At 29.6% G+C, this 19,332-nt stretch overlaps 4 protein-coding genes across 6 annotated transcripts in view; 2 read left to right on the top strand and 2 right to left on the bottom strand.

Annotated features, from left to right (window-relative positions):
* Positions 1-19,332, bottom strand: part of LOC119671269 (zinc finger CCCH domain-containing protein 13-like) — a 379,289-nt gene that overhangs the window by 182,567 nt on the left and 177,390 nt on the right. The gene's annotated exons all lie outside the window — the stretch shown is intronic.
* Positions 9,667-12,216, top strand: LOC119671275 (splicing factor ESS-2 homolog). 3 transcript variants are annotated; one of them, XM_038081834.1, is made up of 5 exons: positions 9,667-9,739; positions 10,491-10,636; positions 10,699-10,855; positions 10,927-11,276; positions 11,330-12,216. In XM_038081834.1, exons 2-5 carry the CDS (start codon positions 10,496-10,498, stop codon positions 12,164-12,166), a joined length of 1,485 nt encoding a protein of 494 aa, XP_037937762.1. In that variant the 5' UTR covers positions 9,667-9,739; positions 10,491-10,495; the 3' UTR covers positions 12,167-12,216. The 3 variants fall into 3 exon arrangements, with proteins under 3 accessions (XP_037937762.1, XP_037937764.1, XP_037937761.1); XM_038081836.1 differs by lacking the exon at positions 9,667-9,739 and adding an exon at positions 10,338-10,396; XM_038081833.1 differs by lacking the exon at positions 9,667-9,739 and having other exon boundaries at positions 10,415-10,636.
* Positions 12,227-13,533, bottom strand: LOC119671281 (sepiapterin reductase-like). Its single transcript, XM_038081851.1, has one exon. The coding sequence runs from the start codon at positions 13,147-13,149 to the stop codon at positions 12,358-12,360; it is 792 nt and encodes a 263-aa protein (XP_037937779.1). The 5' UTR covers positions 13,150-13,533; the 3' UTR covers positions 12,227-12,357.
* On the top strand, positions 16,743-17,900 carry LOC119671279 (sepiapterin reductase-like). Its single transcript, XM_038081848.1, has one exon. The coding sequence runs from the start codon at positions 16,923-16,925 to the stop codon at positions 17,733-17,735; it is 813 nt and encodes a 270-aa protein (XP_037937776.1). The 5' UTR covers positions 16,743-16,922; the 3' UTR covers positions 17,736-17,900.

Genomic DNA, 19,332 nt, shown 5'->3' with positions numbered 1-19,332 from the left:
TTAAACCCATCGCGTAACTATATTTCATGTTTTCTCTTATAAAGTCGTAGCTCTACTTAAATTTATCTCTGGCTTGTGTTGTATGAACGTCCGGATCTTTTGCTCTGCCTTGAGAGCAAATTCTGTCATTCTTTCTGTCAAATTCTGTCATTCTTTCTGCGGTGGTTTTCGGTTATTGGTTTGACTAATTCATAACTATATTTAAGAAATTTTTTTTAAATAAAACAATTATAGAAATAATTGATTTCCATACAAATCAATTATTATTGAATTTACATAGAAAAATTTTAGTTATTGTAGTAAAAAAAAATATTTACTACTGTTGTACCTAATTTTTATCAAATTTACTTAAACTCTATTAGGTGGGACGGAAACATGAACTTACATACTTATATACCGGTTATTGTTTAAAAATTTCAGAGTTAGCAGGATACCAGGATATCGGGATATCGAATAAGACTTCTTTTATATCTGTTACTAGATTTATGAATTTTGCTGAATGGAGAGATTTCATACATACCATGGATTTTTACCGTATTTCTTCAAGTTTTTGTTTGGTACCATTGCAGGATTTCTATATTTATATATAAGATTTATAGAGGATCTATATAGGATTTCTTTGTAAAAGTTAAGAAAAAAATATGCTTTGTTAAGCATACATCTATTTAAGTATCTATTTAAAGTTATAGTTTTTTTTATGAAGTAATCAATTTTTAAGTAAGTAATCAATCAATTGTACGTAATCAATTTTTAAAAATAAAGTTGTAGGTTAGTTATGTTACTCTTAAACTTCTATATTATTCTGTATTCTGTGATGCTTCATGACTTCTATAATATTTTAGGTAATTCTCTTTCGCGTTTAATTGATTGACTTTTCAAAAATATATCCCGGTTTTTATTGCAGTGTAGATGCTCTTCTGTTCTTAGAAAAGTCGGGTGGGTTTGCCTTTGCTGTGTGCGCTAAAATTCCGTCGATTATACTATGTATTTCAATTTGTATGTATTGTAATAAATTGACTATTTTTGTATATGTAGGTTATATTTACATTTACAAAATAAATTCATACATTTTCAATAATGTATAATATATAAAACATAAATATTATAAATAATTATAAGAAAAAATAAGAAAAACTTAACTTAATTGACATAACTAGATTCTTATTTATCCTTATACGATTATGGCTTTCGCCGTCAATCGGAAATAAATTGACTATATGAGAAATTATTGTTATCAAAACCAAAAAAAAAAAAAGTCATATATAAAACAAAATTTTAGTATACCTATATTGTTGTTGCCACATAAAACTTAATTTCTAAATTTTGAAACAAAAATGGCCGCTAATATTCACGATTGGTTAATCTATAGCTGATGTATTTAATCTTAAAGTGTACGTTTAAAATGCATTGTTTATAATTAAATCACTTGAGATAATAATGAATGTCTTCTTGGCAGAGAACCTGTGCATTCTTAGTACCATAAACAATGCATATGAATACGTACGCACAATGTTTTTCTAGTGATTTTATGGAGGAACTGAAGAAACAGAACACCTTCCGATTTCGAAACAGAATTTAATTAGAAGCAGGCAGGCGTGTGCGTGGTTAATATAAACAAATTATTTGATTTATACTAAAAATTTAAGGCAAGATGAGGAAAACTAAAATAATTTGTATCGCAGGCGTGGTTTATCTCAAAAGGAGTAAACAATAATTTTTTTTTGATCAAATAATTTGTGATCACTGCATTAATTAAATTTATATTACATTCAAATTAAATTAAACCTTATAATATTTATAGGGACCGCATACGGATCGCCGCTAATATTTATGCGGCCCGCGAGATGTTTTTAATCTGCTACAATTACTCAAATTTTCTTTTGGTATACTGGTAAAACTACATTATTTTATTTTTATTGCATACCAAATAAATGAATTTAAATTGATAAATTTATAAAACTAAATTTAACATTATAACCGTATTTTAATATTTGTCGAAAAGAATTATGAACGTATGTATTTATTTCTGCGGCCCTCCAATCTGTATAGTGACTTGTATTGGCCCGCGATTGCATCTGCTCTGAACAGCCCTGATATTAATGATTGTAATTAACAAACAAATGAAAAGTATTGAATGATCGTATTAGAAATAGCTTAAAAAGTCTGGATAAATGAAGTTCAACGTCAAACTACTAGCTAAGAGCTACAATATCGATGATGGCAGATTACTACGTGTAAGGAATACATGCGCTGAGACTTGGTCTACCCCATAATTACGTTTATCATGTTTCATCAAGAGTGTCAGTGCTCTTCTGTGGTCAGCTGTAGATGTAGTATCTTTGAGCTCCTTTGCTCACCAAGCTAACAGGGCTGTCATGCTTTCAAATTAGGAATGTTGACAAGTTTATTAACTTGTTAGGTTGTGTCTATTCTTTTCGACCTTTTCCATGTATAGATCGCTTTGGCCTTTATAGTTGATTTGGTGGTCATCTTGGTCTGACGCAGAAACAACTTTTTTATCCGTAGTATCACAACGAACTGTTATAAGTACTTGAGTGGGCTTTCGTATATGCTAGGAATTTTGAACATCATAGCATTTGTTTGCGGTATAAAATATATATTTGTCTATCATTAGTTATTATAATATATTAATGAAAAGAGTTAGAGAAAAATGTTTTCCAATTAATAGATGGTTATAACAGTTTAAAATTTTTTTAAATTTATAAAGTATTCAAAATGCCACAAATCATTCCTTTTTAAATACCAAAAAAAATATATCTATTTGAAGCACAAACTTTTCATACAAAACGAAAAAAGAATATTTTTAAGGAGAATATATGAACATAGTATTTTAAATTAAATAGTATCGGATTATCGTCAAAGGTAAGTTCTGTTTTAAAACCTGTCAAAGAAGATGATTGACAACTATAACAAATCGTTTAAAGACGAAATAATATTAAATGTCACAATATTCCTAGCAATGAGCACGAAGCTAAGAATAGTATAATTAAGATATAAAGTAGAGCCAGAAAGATCATTAGTAAAAATGTGATATATTACTTAAATATACTTCCTCTATGAATTAATAAATAGTGCTGATTTGGCTTATTTGAACTAAAAATCATTTATAAACAATTTCATTAATAAATACACAAAAAATCTTATAAATACTGAATATCAAAATTCACAGAAAATATTTATAAAATAAACGCTTTCAGAAAAGCCTTAAATTAGTTAATCAGATGACATTGTCTATTTCTATTATGGATAAATATTATTATGACACTCTCGTTCTTTGCATAAATCGACAAAAAATATTCAAGAAAAATATTAGAAAAACAAACGCACAAAATTTATAGCTCATCATTTCCTCTCAACCCCTAAATATTTTGAAATGTACGCAATTTTAAAAAAATAAAAATAAATTAAATAAAATTTGTCTCCAATTAAATTTCGTACCAAAATCATATTTTTTGGAAATGTTGTCCCATAAATCGTAGTTTGAGTGTAAACAGATTTGTTTATTTAACCGAGCGTCATTTGTCACACACGACTTACGGCACTGAAGGCATACATTTACTCCGGTGAACACTCTCAAGTGTCCAAGCGGCACCCTGCGGTGCACACGCCAAATAATTGTTTTGATGCCACTGTAATACAGTGTGGTAGGTCCTGGATAAAGGCTGACACTGTATCAGATCTTCACTGACTCGCCTTGTAAACAAAGTGAACAGAAAATTGGTATTTTGAATTTGTTTAAATTAGTAGGAAGCGCCTAGGAATTTTTTTTATCATTTCCAAGCAAAGTTTCACATGACAGCTCCAAAAGTATTGAAACTTTTTACTTATTCAGGAGTTTTTTTTAGCTAATCTTAGTGAAATGGTAACTCATGTTGAGATGATACTGTTTCATAAAGAACACAAGAGGCGCTACGTTTTATGACAAGTCATTTAATTAATGGAATGTCTGGAAAATTTGAAAATAGTTGAAATAATGGATTATTTTTCATTAATTTTTTTTATATTAATAATTAATAATAATAATAATACTAATAATTAATGGAATGTCTGGAAAATTTGAAACTAGTTGAAATAATGGATTATTTTTCATTAATTTTTTTTATATTAATATAACATCAAATAAAGTATAGAAAGCGGAGTCAAATGTTACCCATTTTCTCATTGGTATCCTATGTTACGATTATTAACGGTTAGTTATTTTTATATATCTTTCATTGAACCGACGGACATTTTAGAACTTAAACACGAGAATATGAAAAGACCTGTCAATAGTTTTACTTTGGATCTGTGTTATGTTGGAATATTTTCTCCATAGATTTTAAAATCTATGGAGGATCTAAGCCTCTTTAACAACAGTCTTCCATTATTCTCTGTTTTTTGTCTTTGTTTTCTAATTTCTTATGTTCATATCTTCTAAGTCCTGCTACACACTGTCTTTCCATAATTTTTTTTTCGCTCTCTTCTGCTGGGTCCTACTACGTTCTCATGAATCATTAGCGTTACTCTTATATCCGGCATTCTTATCACATTGTCCAATAGCTTAATCGCTGCTTTTTCATAAATTTGTTGATTGTATCACCTTTAGCTAGCCGTTCTAGCTAGTGGTTGTATCTTATGCGATACATCCAAACATTTTTCTGAGTATTTTCCTTTCAAATATTGCTATTTTGCTTGCTTCAGTTTCTGTTAATCTCCATATCTCGCAGCGATATGTTTCTACTGGGACATTTCAAAATAAATCTTACTGATTGTGACGCAACAATTCACTTTCTAACAATGTTTTTATTGGCAACTATTTTGACAAATGACTGTTCATTTATATTCAGGTCGTTTTGATATATCAATGTGCAAAAGACTTTGGTGTACTTTTTTGGCAGTTAATATCATTCGTATGATTTTTTAATCGGTTGGAACGGTGCAGTACATAGTGCTATACAGTAATTTGCACAGCTTTGGTTTCAACAAGACAATGTAGCATACTAAGATATCTAGAGTCAAATATGGTTATTAAGGTAAACACTCGATAAACGCATAATTTCATGTAATGGTTCTGTGAATGGTAATGGTCCCAGATTATTTCCTAAAAACCAGAAACATATTAAGCAGATTATGTAGAGACCAATTTTATTATAATACACAACATAATTATCTAATTACAATATGTGATATATAGACTACAGATATTATATTTTAACTTTTAAATAATGCTCTTTAATAAATATAGTATATCCTCTATGAAATAGCTATCCATATTGACCGATTAAATTGACTTATTTTATTATAAAATTTATTTATCCAATTTTATTATATAGATATTAAAGAGACAATAACAGTTTTATTTCAAGTATGTGAAACTGATAAAAATAAATAATATAGTTTATTATCTATTTGATAAACCATCCCGCATTTGCACTAAAAAATTACGTCTATCATAATTTTGTATTATGCAAATAATATAATCTTTGTTCACACTTATTTGATAGATTTACGAGCGAAGTATAATAAAAAATATAATACAAATGTTAAAACCTTTACAGTCCGCAATCAACAAAGAGCCTAGTTCTAAAATATGCTTATAATAAAAAATATTAATTATCTTAAAAGCGTAAAGCGATATCTCTTTACCTTTGTTTTTAACGTTACAAAAATAAATACTTTTATAAATATTTTTAGATATACTTAACTATAAATTGCATGATCATTCTAGGCATAACAACTCATCTAGGACCTGGATCTGTTGATGCTTGCCATCAATTTATGATTTTTATTGGCTATAGAAAGTTCTACACACTGTGCTTTTGATTGTGTCTTAGTTCTTCGTTTTTATTTTTTATTTGAGATTTAGTTACTATGTTATCGTTGTTGTGGTTTCTTGAGTTAGTGCTATTGCGTACTTTTACTCTTTTGTGGCTGGGAAGCTTACCCCTGCCCCACACTAGACTAGGTATAACGACTTGAGGTTTGTTAGGGCGGGGTTAGGCAGTGTATCAACTTTTGAGAATAATTTTAGGGCTCTGTCTCTGATATATTTTTTCACTGAGTCGATCCTTAGATCTCTGTGTATGTCTGTAGTTCTTATATACCATGGAATCTTAGTTTTCTTACAGCCAGGTTTTGTGCTATCTGTAATGTTATCGTGTGAATTGTTCTTTAAAAGCCTGAAACCAAAATCACTATAGGACATATATGTCCAAGGTAAGCAAATTTAAAAAAAAAATAATTTTTAAATAAAATTTAAATAAGTATTTTGTGAGATTTTAGACTTAAGTTATAACTGTAAAATCATCGCTTAAACTATTATTTAGTAATCATCTAGTAAAGGTTATGCTAAGGTATTGAAAAAAAATTGACTGTAAATGTTTTGATAAGCAATAAAAAATATATAGATAAATATATAGATACCACAATAATATTATTGAACATTGATGTATAAACTGACTTTATCCTTTACAAATGCATACATATTTCAATAGCTTATCTGAAAAATAAATACAACCGTCAATAGTTTTGTCGCTCAAATTTAAAATTTGATATTGTATAATAGTTTGACAAGAAAAAAATGTTCTATTGATGGCATCTGTAAACTATTTTTTCTTCCAAGTTCAAGTGGATCGAACTGAGTAATCTTTGATGTTTTCGATTCAAGTGAGTAACGCCTTTTTGTTATGGTTTCCCCTTTTCAGGCATACATATATTACCTTTGTTCACATTTCAAGTGGACTCATTATGTAGGAGTATATGAAGCACAAACACATGATTCCGTACTCGTATTTCCAAGCGGTAAAAACTCAAAATCCCTTTTCGTTTAGTTGATCGCATAATACTGCTTAAGAATTTACATACATAAATACATTTGATAATATAAAAGTTGATCATTACAATATATTGCACATAAGTTTTTATTTTAAATATATGAAAAACAATTTTACTAGATTTACTCAGTGACTACTTAAGGTGAATTACTAATAAAGCAAATTTTTCACGCACTTAACATAAGTGAACGCTGTTGACAACATTTCGCGATTTTAAATGTTAAGCTTGTACTTCCCTGCTTCTCGCTGACTTACATGCCTTGAAAGCTGTTGATGTGGCCATTGATGTAATGGTGTGATGTAAATAAGTGAGAAGTATGCAATATTTTATGAGGCATAAAAGGCAAATATATATAAATATGTGTTTTATGACACAAATTGTTGCAATTTATGGCTTTTTCTTGAATACAGTAAGAATAATACGACACTTATTTTAAGAATTAAAGGATTTTATTTAAGTTTATGTAGACTTAATTTTTAATTCATTGATACTCATTTAATTTTTATAGATACATGATTTAAATTAATTAATTGATTTGATTATAAATAGATAATAGTTTGTTGCTTATATCACATTGAGGACAGTACAGATATGTCATATGTCTCATGTCATATGAAAAGAAATCCATTTCGAATAGAAAATGGTGATGATAGGGAGAAAATTTTCAAATCCAAAAGAAATTGTTTTAATTACCATATAGATTTAATTGTCTATTTATTAATAAATGTTTTGTTTGAGTTTTATGTCATATGAAAAGAAATCCATCCCGCTATCCAGCGCTTTCAAAATAAAACATTACGTTACATCGTAAATGCTCCATACTACATTAGAAACAGTGATCTCCACCGTGACTTTGGCCTGCCAACAATCGACGACATGGCTAAAAGGTATGCCGTTGCTCACAAACAGCGTTTGAAAACACATGTCAACGTTACAGCATACAGTCTTCTCCAGAGGGTTGCAGTATCTAGACGGCTAAAAAGGATATGAAAAGAAATCTATTCTGAATAGAAATTGGTGGTGATCGTAAAAAATTTTTCAATTCCTTTTGGTTGTGTTAATCAAGTAAACCCTTGGGCTGACCATATAGCTGTTCTGGATATCGCCAAACACACATCATCATAAAATTTGCTCACATTAAGATTAAATTTTTTATTAATATTCTGAAATTTGTGTGTCTGCATATAAATGACTATATTAAAATATTGATTTTCGTGCTACTTTCTTATGAATAAAAGTTCAAGCAACATTTCAATTGTGTATCTTTAACCGATGAGTAATTTCTTTTGCCACAGCAAGTATTAAATTTTGCTCACAGATGAATTTGCCTACCCCAAATTAATACCGCAGGGAATATTAACAAATTTTTGTATTAAATTTAATTGTTTTCATTTTCTCGTTAATATCATTACTCAAATAATAAATTACTTTTCCATTCATTTACTGCAGCTCATCAATTAACGCAGCATCATACGCCAACGTTATCTGTGCGCACCAAGATTGGCGACCAACTCGTTCGAAATACGACAATGTCAGCAATTAAAACGATTGACGCCGCTCAGTCTTGATTCATAGGAAATTGAGCGCGTAATTCAAATTCAAGCACAAATAAAAATTCGTAATTAAACCGCACTCCTCTCCCAATCTCCCATACAAGCACTATTCAATATTTATGTTGTGATCAACCAAATAGGAAGTTGCAGGCTATAAAAATCGGTGGCACGTTTGCTGCAAATGTTTATTAGTTCTCTGCCTTCACAGAACTTCACAGAACTTCCAGACTTTGTCATTTTCTACATGAACATTCTGCAGAAGTGTTGAAATGTTCGGTATATTAATGTTATCGATGACAACGATGTTGTGTGCATAAAAACCATTAAAATGCAGCGCCTAAAATGTGCGACTCCCAATTTAGTCGTGAAGTACGCTTCATCGTTGGAGAGCCTATGGAGTACTCCGAAAATAGCATAAACAAAAAATAATATTTAGAAAGCATATTTCAACTTTCAAAAACATTAAAGGGACAACAAAAATTATGAGAATATTATTACCAACTGTTAAAAGATTTGTGATTCGCATATATGTTCCTACAAGCACATAATACATGCACTTCATATTGTAGACAATATATAGTACCAGCAGTTCGGAGCATAGCAGATGCACATTAGTCTCGTCAATATTGAGACATTTAGAGTTATTTGTGTAACAATTTTATTATTAAAAAATTAATGATTTAAAACTTTCTAAATGTAATCCAAATTGTTAGTTTTAAAAATTGGAAATATTGTTTAGTTTCTATTAAAAATTGATTCAACTAACCGACTGTGATGTTTGTAGTACAGAGAAGTTTACGAAAAACTATGTTTCCAGTGCCGCGAGTCACTAAAAACATAGTTATATTAATTTTCATATCATTTAAGAAAAATATACTTATTAACCTAATAGCATTAAGATAATACTAAAAATTAAGATGAGAAAACTTCTTAAAACAAGCAAGTTAAAATAAAGTACTTCAAATTATCTTTATTTTTTTCTTAGCTTGTCGTAAAAGTCGTTAGCTTGTCGTAAAGTCCTTGGCTGCATACAGTAGCCTCCGTCAGTTGGCTGAAGCCTACGCCAGGCAATCAGTCAGGCTGATTGTCGCAAGTTACTAATACAGAATGCGGTTAGATCATTTGTCATCAAAGATGAAAAAATAAGTTTTTAGATATTTTATTAATTATATTGATATTTATATTATAAATGCGAGTAGTAGGCTTTACATTTCTTCTTATTGTACTGGTCTCGTTCTTCAGTACAGTTTCTGTATTACTTCTGCCTTCTGCATATTAATCTGACTAAATTTAAGGTTGCATTTTTATTTGGTTATTCTAAATTTTAGAGTTCCCCTATGATATAAATCAATGTATGTTGAATAACTGTTTTATAATTCTAAATTTGCATTTTACTCACCACATAGTTAAAACCAAGCATCTCGTATACAGCGTAAGTAGAATGTTCATTAACCCGTTTAAAGTTTAAATCTAATTCAAAATACATTTCAGAAAAATCCAGTACATATATATTACATATATTATTATATCTGGGCTTGAAATCAAAAACATAACACTTTTAAGTCAAAATGGAACTTCTCAAAATTTATTAATCATTAGTTAATCATTAGTTTAGCAATATCTAAAATTAAGCAAAAATGTCATTAATTATATTTTTAAACGTTATTAAAGAAAATATTTCCATGTAATAAGTATAATTAAAATTACAAACTGCTTAAAATAATTATTTAATATTTAGACAATTCTAATAATAATTTGACATTAAGAATTGTTGAAGAAGCATATAATTTAAATTAATTACAATTTTTAAAATAAATGCGTAAGCAAAAAGACATACATATATTGTCTTTTAGTTTAATATTGTGTTCTAAACACTATATATTAACTATATATATAAAAATATATATTAAGCATGTATGAACGTCATTTGTTCTTTATATAAAATATTTCAAATATACGTTAGAACTGAAAATAAATAAATGTTGTGGAATGTGGAACTTGGGATACACGTGAGATTTGGCAGCACTTCAATGTGTCATTGTCAGCTGTAGATATTTGTAATCGAAAAGTTAAAGTGAAATTTTTGTTTTTTGTTTATTATAGACAAAATGTCTGAAACTCCAAAAACTCCAGGAAGTTTAGCAGTAGCAAATATAAAAAGTCGTGATAATGCTTTAGTTGAATTTAAGCGGCCTATTGGTACAGTGAAGAAAAAACAAAAAATACTAACAGAGGAAAAGTACATAGAGGTGTGTTAAAAGGCTTAGTTGTGAAATATTCATTTATTAAAACTATTTTATTATTTTTATAGGAACTTTCGAAAATTATACAGAGAGATTTCTTTCCTGATTTGGAAAAATTACGTGCCCAAAATGATTATCTCGATGCTTTGGAACGAAAGGATTATGCACAAATGGAAATTATACGCTCGAAATTCAGCGGACGACAACCAACAGCTCGAAGTCGTTGTAAGTATTTATATTAACATTAGGAACAATAATAATTATTTATAATATTAAAAAAATGTTTTTCTTATCAGCTATGACGCCAGATACTTTTGAAACACCAACTAGTAACATTGGACATACGCCACGGAATGAGTCACATGGAAATGATACACCAAAATCTACATTATCGACATCATCAAATAAATTGGAAAATAGTGTAAAATCCTTGTCAGATAAACATTCACTTGATTCATTTCTACAAGCATATACCAGTGAAGATAATTACAGTTTTCAAGAAATTATTGATACTGCAGAACAAAAATTGCGCGAAAAGTTTTCAGTACTATACAATGAAGAAAAAATCTCTGCGGATAAACTAGCACGTGCACTTACTTTGCCAAGTATAGAAAAGCAATTTGAAGATCCAGATCCAATGAGAAAAGTATGTACTCACAAATATTTTAAATATATTTTTAACTAAGTAATTATTTTTAGATTGAAACATGGACCTATAAAAATATGAATTCTATTATGTATATACCAGATGGTGTGGAACTGACTGAAACAGAACGCGTTGAAGCTGTTAATCGGAAGCAAATTATACAACACAATGCAACACGGCTTTCAGTAAATCCATTCAATGAAGAATTAAGCCAGAAGACTGTTACGAATGCAGCCCTTAGTCAAGCCACATCAACAAGTGAGAAATTTGGTGTCGATGGAAAAATAGTAAGCAAAGAACAAACACCACAAATAAAGGGTTTTAGTTTAGTAAAAACACCTTCGCCCAGACCGGGTGATGCATTTTCGCCATTAATGACATGGGGTGAAGTAGAAGGAACGCCATTTCGTCTAGATGGCTCTGATACGCCAGTGCGTTCAAATGCAGGTCCCTCATTTAAAATAAATGAGAACTCACGACGAGAAACTATTGCGCTTGAATTGGCTGAAAAAGTTGGAGAGAAAATGCGTGCACAAAAACAGCGTGCAATGGATACAGCCAGAAAAAATATTAATTCACCACTCATACGTAACAATATAGATAGATTAGCATCAATGTCACCTGCAGCACGTCGTTTTGCAACCACTAAGTTGGGTTTGCGTACACCGTCCATGACACCTTCTCCATTACGAACACCAATCGCAAAAACAAAATCCAAAGCACATCTAGCGATGGTAAAAACAAATCAAACGCACAAAACACCTGTAACCAATCCAAATACTCCCTCATCCGCAACGGACACACCTAAACAAATTAGTGACAAAACATATTTGACAGATGATTTGTTAAATATTCCTACAAAACGCCTAAAAGCTGCGGATTTCTTTTAATTATTTATTTGAATGTAAATAATTTTTTCTTTGTAAATCACATTTTCCAATAACCATTAAAAAAAACTTTATTTTAATAAGTTTACATTATAAGAATTAAAAAATTGTGACTTTCGATTAAGAAAATAAGCTAACTAGCACCTTCTTACTAAGCACCTTCGCTTTCATATTTTGTTTATTTCACATTAATATTAATCCCAATAATCAACGTGATCGCCTGAGTTGAAGTTTCCTGATTCCAAAATACTTATAAATTTGGCAGTAGTTTCTGTAGTTGTTAACATTGTTTTTGTATCCCTCTGTTGCTTAAAGGCCGCTGAAAGATCCTCATTAATAGTTTCTTTTTGCACCAATTCTGTCATATCTGTATCAATTGCACCAGGTGCGTAATTAAGTACGATGGAGTCTTTTGTCTCCTCAACAGCTAAAACACGAAAGTACATATCTCTAGCTGCTTTGCCGGAGCAATAAAAGCTCATTGAAGCAAAAGGCTCAATGCCACACTTTGAGCTCAAATTAACCACCAATTTGGGCACACCAATAAATTTTCGATAAAATTCGCAGTTCAATGAAACTGTAGAAAACAAGTTCAAATGATAATATTCGGTCCAGGCTGAGGTGTCTGAAACATCAACAGCACGTTTGGAGACATCACCAACAGAGCCAGCGTTGTGTATAATAAAGGCACGTTCAAAATTTTTACCTTCTTCATCGGAATCACTAAGCGAATGATGCAATATTTCTTCAAACTCCGATTCTTTGGCCTTTGTAAGATCAATTGAAAATATGCATACTTTCAAATCTTTTTTCAAGGCTTCAATAGCAAGTTTGGTTTTATTTAAACCATCGACACTTCGTGCTAACAATACAACAACAGAACCCGCTTTCAGCTTTGCTGCAATTTGTATGGCCATGGTTTGTCCAATACCACGTGAGGCACCTGTGATTAGAAAATAAGTTTTCTGTTCCAAGTCTAATACCATGTTTTTTTTTTTTTGATATCAAGTTAATTCAAAAAAAAATTCTATACTAAACACTTGTTGCAATACAGAATCACCGCTGAGCGACTACTGAAAACCATCTGTGCTTTTGTGCAGTTGGAGTAAATACCTCTCCACTTCTCCCATCGCTATTCAATACAAATCCGGACCAAATCCGCGCATTTTCTCAACGCTGATTCATAAATCGCCTGAATTGAATTTATTTTTGTTGCTTCGCTCTCTTTTTATCAATTCACAAAGCTTTGATAAGCTCGCACTCTTGCTTACCAAATTATAAATTCAGAGATTCAGTGTACCGTAAAAGAGGGGTGTTGTGGTAGGTTACATGTGTGCAAAAGTAAAATACTTAAGTCAACAAACGCATTGAGATATTTAAAAAAACGAAAAACTTGATTTTAATTACAATAAAATTTAAATAAAATTCAATATATAATACGTTTTTGAACTCAGAAAATGAAATACATATACTAGTTACGTATAATGCTTACCAAAACAGAAGTCTGAATATCAAGGCACAATAACATTCCTATAAGCAACACTGTTTACTATTTACTTAAATTGAGCATATCGAGTAATATTCTTTAGAGTACAGAAGTTTAAGGCAATCCCTTAACGTCGCTAAAGCAACGAGTAAGTAAAAAAATTCGCCCAACAAGCTAATGGGGGTTGGAAAGTAGTTTTAAGATGTAAGATGTAAGTCAGTTAGAAAACGACCTAATCAATTATAGAAAAAAAGAACGATAATTCAAATAGTTCTGTTAGGGGAAAAGCAACATAATATTTTCTAACTAACCAGCATGTCGTTAAAATAATTCCATAAGTCATTCTTTTTATTGAAGCTGCAGTATTGAACAAGAACAAGATAGTGTATATAATTGCTGTCACTGTCCTACCCAAAGAATATCTTCGGTATTCTTTGGTCCTGCCCTTATAACTTTAAAATTTAAATATCTGAAAATATACATAGATTGCTTATTAGTTTTTCTAAGCAAATCATGTTGTAAATAAAAAGGTAAAAAGTTTTTCTGAATGATATCGGAAGGTAACGATTAATCACATAAAAGTAGATAAACCAATGAATTATTGAAATTATAGTTTGCTACTATAAAAGTCTGCATTTTAAATATTAAAATATTCCCATTACATTCAAAATTTTCTATATTCATCAACTATATACTTAAGTTAGATTGGACTGGTTGGCATAGAACACATTTTCATATTTTACCTATACCATTGATACTGTATCCGTTCTTACCGCTTGAGCAGTTATCATTCTAATAAAGCCTTTATATTGAGTATCTTGTCTAGCCTAAGAATTTCGATTACCGTACGGAATAAAATCTTGAGACAAAGCAAAGATCTGACAGGCAATTATTTTTGAAGGCAATTATTAGGGAGTTTAAAAAATTGATTTACTAAAATATCAGGAACGAAATTCGGCCCATTAAAATTAATAGCTCTAAAGAATATTGGTCGAATATTTAAAAGAACCGTAAAAAACAGAGGAGATTTTCCAGAATATCTATGAGTTAATGGGTTGGTTTCTAAAAAAAAGTACTTTGAAGTTTAAAAAAGACTAATTATTATTTAATGAATAATGATTGAAGTTCTTATTTATAAACACAATCGGCTATAAGAAAAATTTTAGGTTCATTCACAACCATAGTTTTATTATTATTTATATATTATATATTTTATTATATATTTATAAATTATGATCCAACATTACTGAAATCAATATTAAGTCCACTTAATAAATCTTAAGTTCTAAAGCTTCAACACTATGATAAACAAATTTAAAAGATTGAGACCTCCTGCAATCTATTCTCAGTTTAATTATTAAAACTTATTCATTTTATTCGTAGACATTTCTACTGATAATATTGTAGGAGTGTTGTTATGATTTTGAATCACATAGCAACCGAGTGTAAGAAAACAGATTATTCTTTTAAATATTGATAAATGCAGATGGTAAATAAATATAAAAGCGTGTATTGATCATCTGTTTGCATTATTTAATATGCTTCACAATACATATGTTAATCTTAGAATTATTTTTATTTGTTATTATATATTTAATAAATACAATACTTTATGATTGAACCAAACTATAACATACATTATTAAATATGTACATATATTCTTGATTACCTAAACGAGAAGAATTGATTCAGCATTATCCGTCTGCTTGTTTGTCGGTAATTAGTAGCTTAGTAATTACTTTAATCTACCTCTATATTACAATTATAAGTGTATCCAAAAATATTAAGTTTAGAAATGTATGACATTGTTTGATCATGTTATATGATTTTAATATGATTATATGATTTAATTCTACATATGATTAGTCATCTTAATCTAAGTAAACGTAAGCTGCACATAAATCTATTAATCTCTAGCAATACCAAATGGTTATTATAGATTTGTGATAGGCATCTTAAGAAATGATTGGAGCTTCATTGATGAGCCGTTCTTCAATTTCTTGAATTATGGAGTCTCAAGCGCTTTAATCATTTTTATGTTATATACACTTAAGTGTGGGCCCAAATCTTTATATATTTTGTACATGCTTCACTGCTTTTCAGTACTATTCCCATCTTGTGTCGCTAACAGACTTTTAAGAAACCTATTGTACTGTTGTTACTATAATTATTTTCTTTCTATCTTCAGAAATCAAACATTTTCGCCTTATATTTAAGAAGTTGATACAAACTTTTCTCCAAAGATTAATTAAAAAATATTTAAGAAAATATTTTTTGATCCAACAACAGAACCTCTAATAAAAACCAGACGACTTGATTCCCCACAAACCCATGACGACTCTAGTATAAATTGAGTATTATTCTTATCGTTTGATGGACACTTGACTTTTTCGTTATATAGAGGTTTTAATATATAAAATATAGTACGATATAACATAAAACAGTTTTTTTAAATGTTCCTAATTTTATTCATATCTGCCCTTGGTGACCACCGAAACATATGGCAAAACAATTCGGATGGTTTTTTATAAAAGGTTGACTATTCATATATAGATGTAATTTTTTCTTTTCTGAGAAAAAACAAAAAAAAACATATAATCCGATATATTTTCCAATTAAAAAAAAATTATTTTTTAAAACAATTTTTTTTGTAACATTTAAGAGATATTATGATCTTCAAATAACCCTTGGCTACAAAAATAAATCTTTTTACGAGTGTATTAGTGTGAAATTAAGATTGATCTACCTTAAGTAGATCATGGATTAAGATTGCTTTGATATATTTTAAAAAATTGAAATATCTCACGATATGCTATGAGGTCGATCACGATGTTTTCACTGGTAAAATCCAATTAGTCATTCGTCGCATCGAAAATATCACAGCTCAATACAAACGTACATACATGTATATACATGCATATATATAAAACTACTAAAGCCTTGTGTAAACTTTTAAAAAATGTTAAAAATTTCGTTGAATTGTTTTCAGTTTCGTATTAAATATATTATTTATTGATAACAACCAGCTTCTACCAGGACAGAGCTTATCAATTTTCACGTTGAGTACACAGATAAGAGATGCTTTGGCATGTTTTCACTTTAATGTGCTGTAGACATGATAGATGTCGCACGCCTCACATAGGAAGTTGATTTGCAGAGAAAAACAATTGCATTTCTTAGTACAGTTGAAAATACGAAAGTGAATATACACGCCACTAATTGTTTTATTAAATCTTATTTGTAAAAAAGAAAGGAAGAGGAAATTTAATAGTTATGGCATCAAAAAGATTTGATTTATATAAACGCTGCTTTTTTATATTAAGCGGCATATCGAATCCCTTGGGAAAAACTTTAACCATAGAAATGTGTCGTCGATTCAAGGCAGGCTCCGTAGCTGTGTTAATAGATGATTCTGAAGAGAATCTGCAGGAATTAAAAAAAGAGTTGGAGTTTCTTGAAAACGATGTGGAAATTGTTTGCTGTGACATTGGCGACTGGCAAAAAGTTTCTGGAGCAACTTTCAGAGAAATACTTGCTGCCTCAGTTAACAATTACATAGTAGATGACTTTGAATTGGCATTTATTCTACATAATGAAGGACTTAATGCCACAAGTAAATTAATAGAACCACAAATTGCTAAGGATTGGAAATTATATGTTCAAGAGAATCTTTACGCACCTGTAGCTTTAAACCAGGAATTTCTAAGATTTATGCATTTCGATGGCGTGAAAAAATTGTGTGTCAATATAACTTCAAGCCTACAAGTGAAACCAATTGTATACAGTTCATTGATGGGGTCATGCAAAAAGGCTCGTGATATGTATTTTCGTGCTATGGCTGCTGAAGAAGGTCGTAATGGTGTTACTGTCTTAAACTATATGCCTGGTATACTTGCTACTCATGAACCTGAATTGGATGTAAATGGTAACTTGGTGGAAGTAAACGAATTGAATATGGATGAAACATTACTAAATATACCACGTGTTAGACCTATACAGACAACTTTGAAACTTATTAATATTTTAGAAGATATGTCCTTTATATCTGGGCATGATCTCGATTATTACGACACCTATGTTTTATGAGTAGTACTTGAAAAATATTATCAGATATATATACGTTTTATATTTGATGATATTTTTCATTTGTATAAATTGATGGCGAATCATAGCAATGATAATATTGAAAATGTAAATGATATTTTAAATAAAATTTTGATGATGTTTGGGGGTGAAATGAATGGCAACGGACCGGAAAATAATGAAAATTTGTTGTTTTATTTATTTTTGTGAATATATTTTTTGTGATATTTGGATATTTCAGATTTTTGAACAAATTGTTAAGTTTTTGATAAGTAGAAAAAGTAGAAATTGTAGAATTCACATTAGAAATTATAGAAAATTTCAAAAAAAATATCGCGAACAACACAAATACGTAATATTATTACTACAAGTTCTATTGAAGTACAACTTGAGAGAGTCTTCTTAGCCAATCTGGACAAATTAAAACTATTGACAATCCTAACAATGGCTCTTGTTTCTAAATCAATAAAGATACTGAAGAAAATTCTTTTTAATCACAAGGTGCGTGATAAAAAAGTTTTATTCTGCATATCACAGTCTTCGGGTGTCGACGTACTTCATCTTTAAAAACAGGTAGTTCACAGGAATATGTGCACTCAATACCCAGTGATCGTTTGAGTTCAGGACTATTTAGACTAGGAAAATTGATTTGGCTGGTTGGTCTGTAGTCGAAAAAAGCCTTCTCTTATACGGTCAGATTATTGAGTATCCCTCAAAAAGCTTAGGATTTTATGATGGAAGTGATTCACCTCCATTTGTAAACTTATTGACTGTTTCGTTACCATCCAGTCCAGACAAGATACCAATAAGTAATTATTTACCTTAACTTTTAACTTTTTAAACTCACAGAATAAGTATAAGTAATTACTATTAATTAATAGTTTTCTCTAAGTAATTACTTATACTTATTCTATGAGTTAAAAGAGTAAGTTTAATTGAGACATTTCAAGAATTAATCTCATTTTTTTATTAAAATAATTAAGTAATAAACAATTATTTTACTGAATGTGGTATCAGCTCTTGTTATCATTTTGGTAAACCTATTGAAGCTTTAAAATATCAACAGTTCCATTTCCATATTCTAACAAACGGTAATAAAATTACTCGTGTTTTTCACATGTAGCTCACTCACAAAATATTCTTATCATAAAGAGCCTTGTGGCCAGGGAAGATCAATGACTTAACACGTCACTGATATCACAGTCTGAATGTGAATGTGTTACTAGGCGAAGATTTTATGAAGACCTTGAATAAAACACTTGTTGGGTCCTCCTTTAAATGTCTTTCAATTTAATAATAGTCATGTTTTGATTTATTTATTTTTATGAAAAATTAAACCTATATATCATAAAAGAGTGAAGTAAATTGAAACTGCGGAAAACATTGCTCTAGATACTTTCTGCTGACCTAGTTTGTCATAAAAACAAAAATTTTTTTAATATTTACATTTTTATTTGTTTCAATAAATACTATTTTAAATTTCAAAAATTTGTTGACTCAATTGATAATAATTTTTTTTTTCAAAATTGCACTAAATACTGAATAAAAAATTGGACTTTAGCTGACATGAAACTTTTAAAAGTAAATGACACATTTTTAA

This window comes from Teleopsis dalmanni, chromosome 1 (assembly GCF_002237135.1).
Source record: "Teleopsis dalmanni isolate 2A chromosome 1, ASM223713v2, whole genome shotgun sequence".
Classification (NCBI taxonomy): domain Eukaryota; kingdom Metazoa; phylum Arthropoda; class Insecta; order Diptera; family Diopsidae; genus Teleopsis; species Teleopsis dalmanni.
Note: the sequence above shows the minus strand (reverse complement) of the source record. Positions and strands in the feature narration are given on the sequence as shown.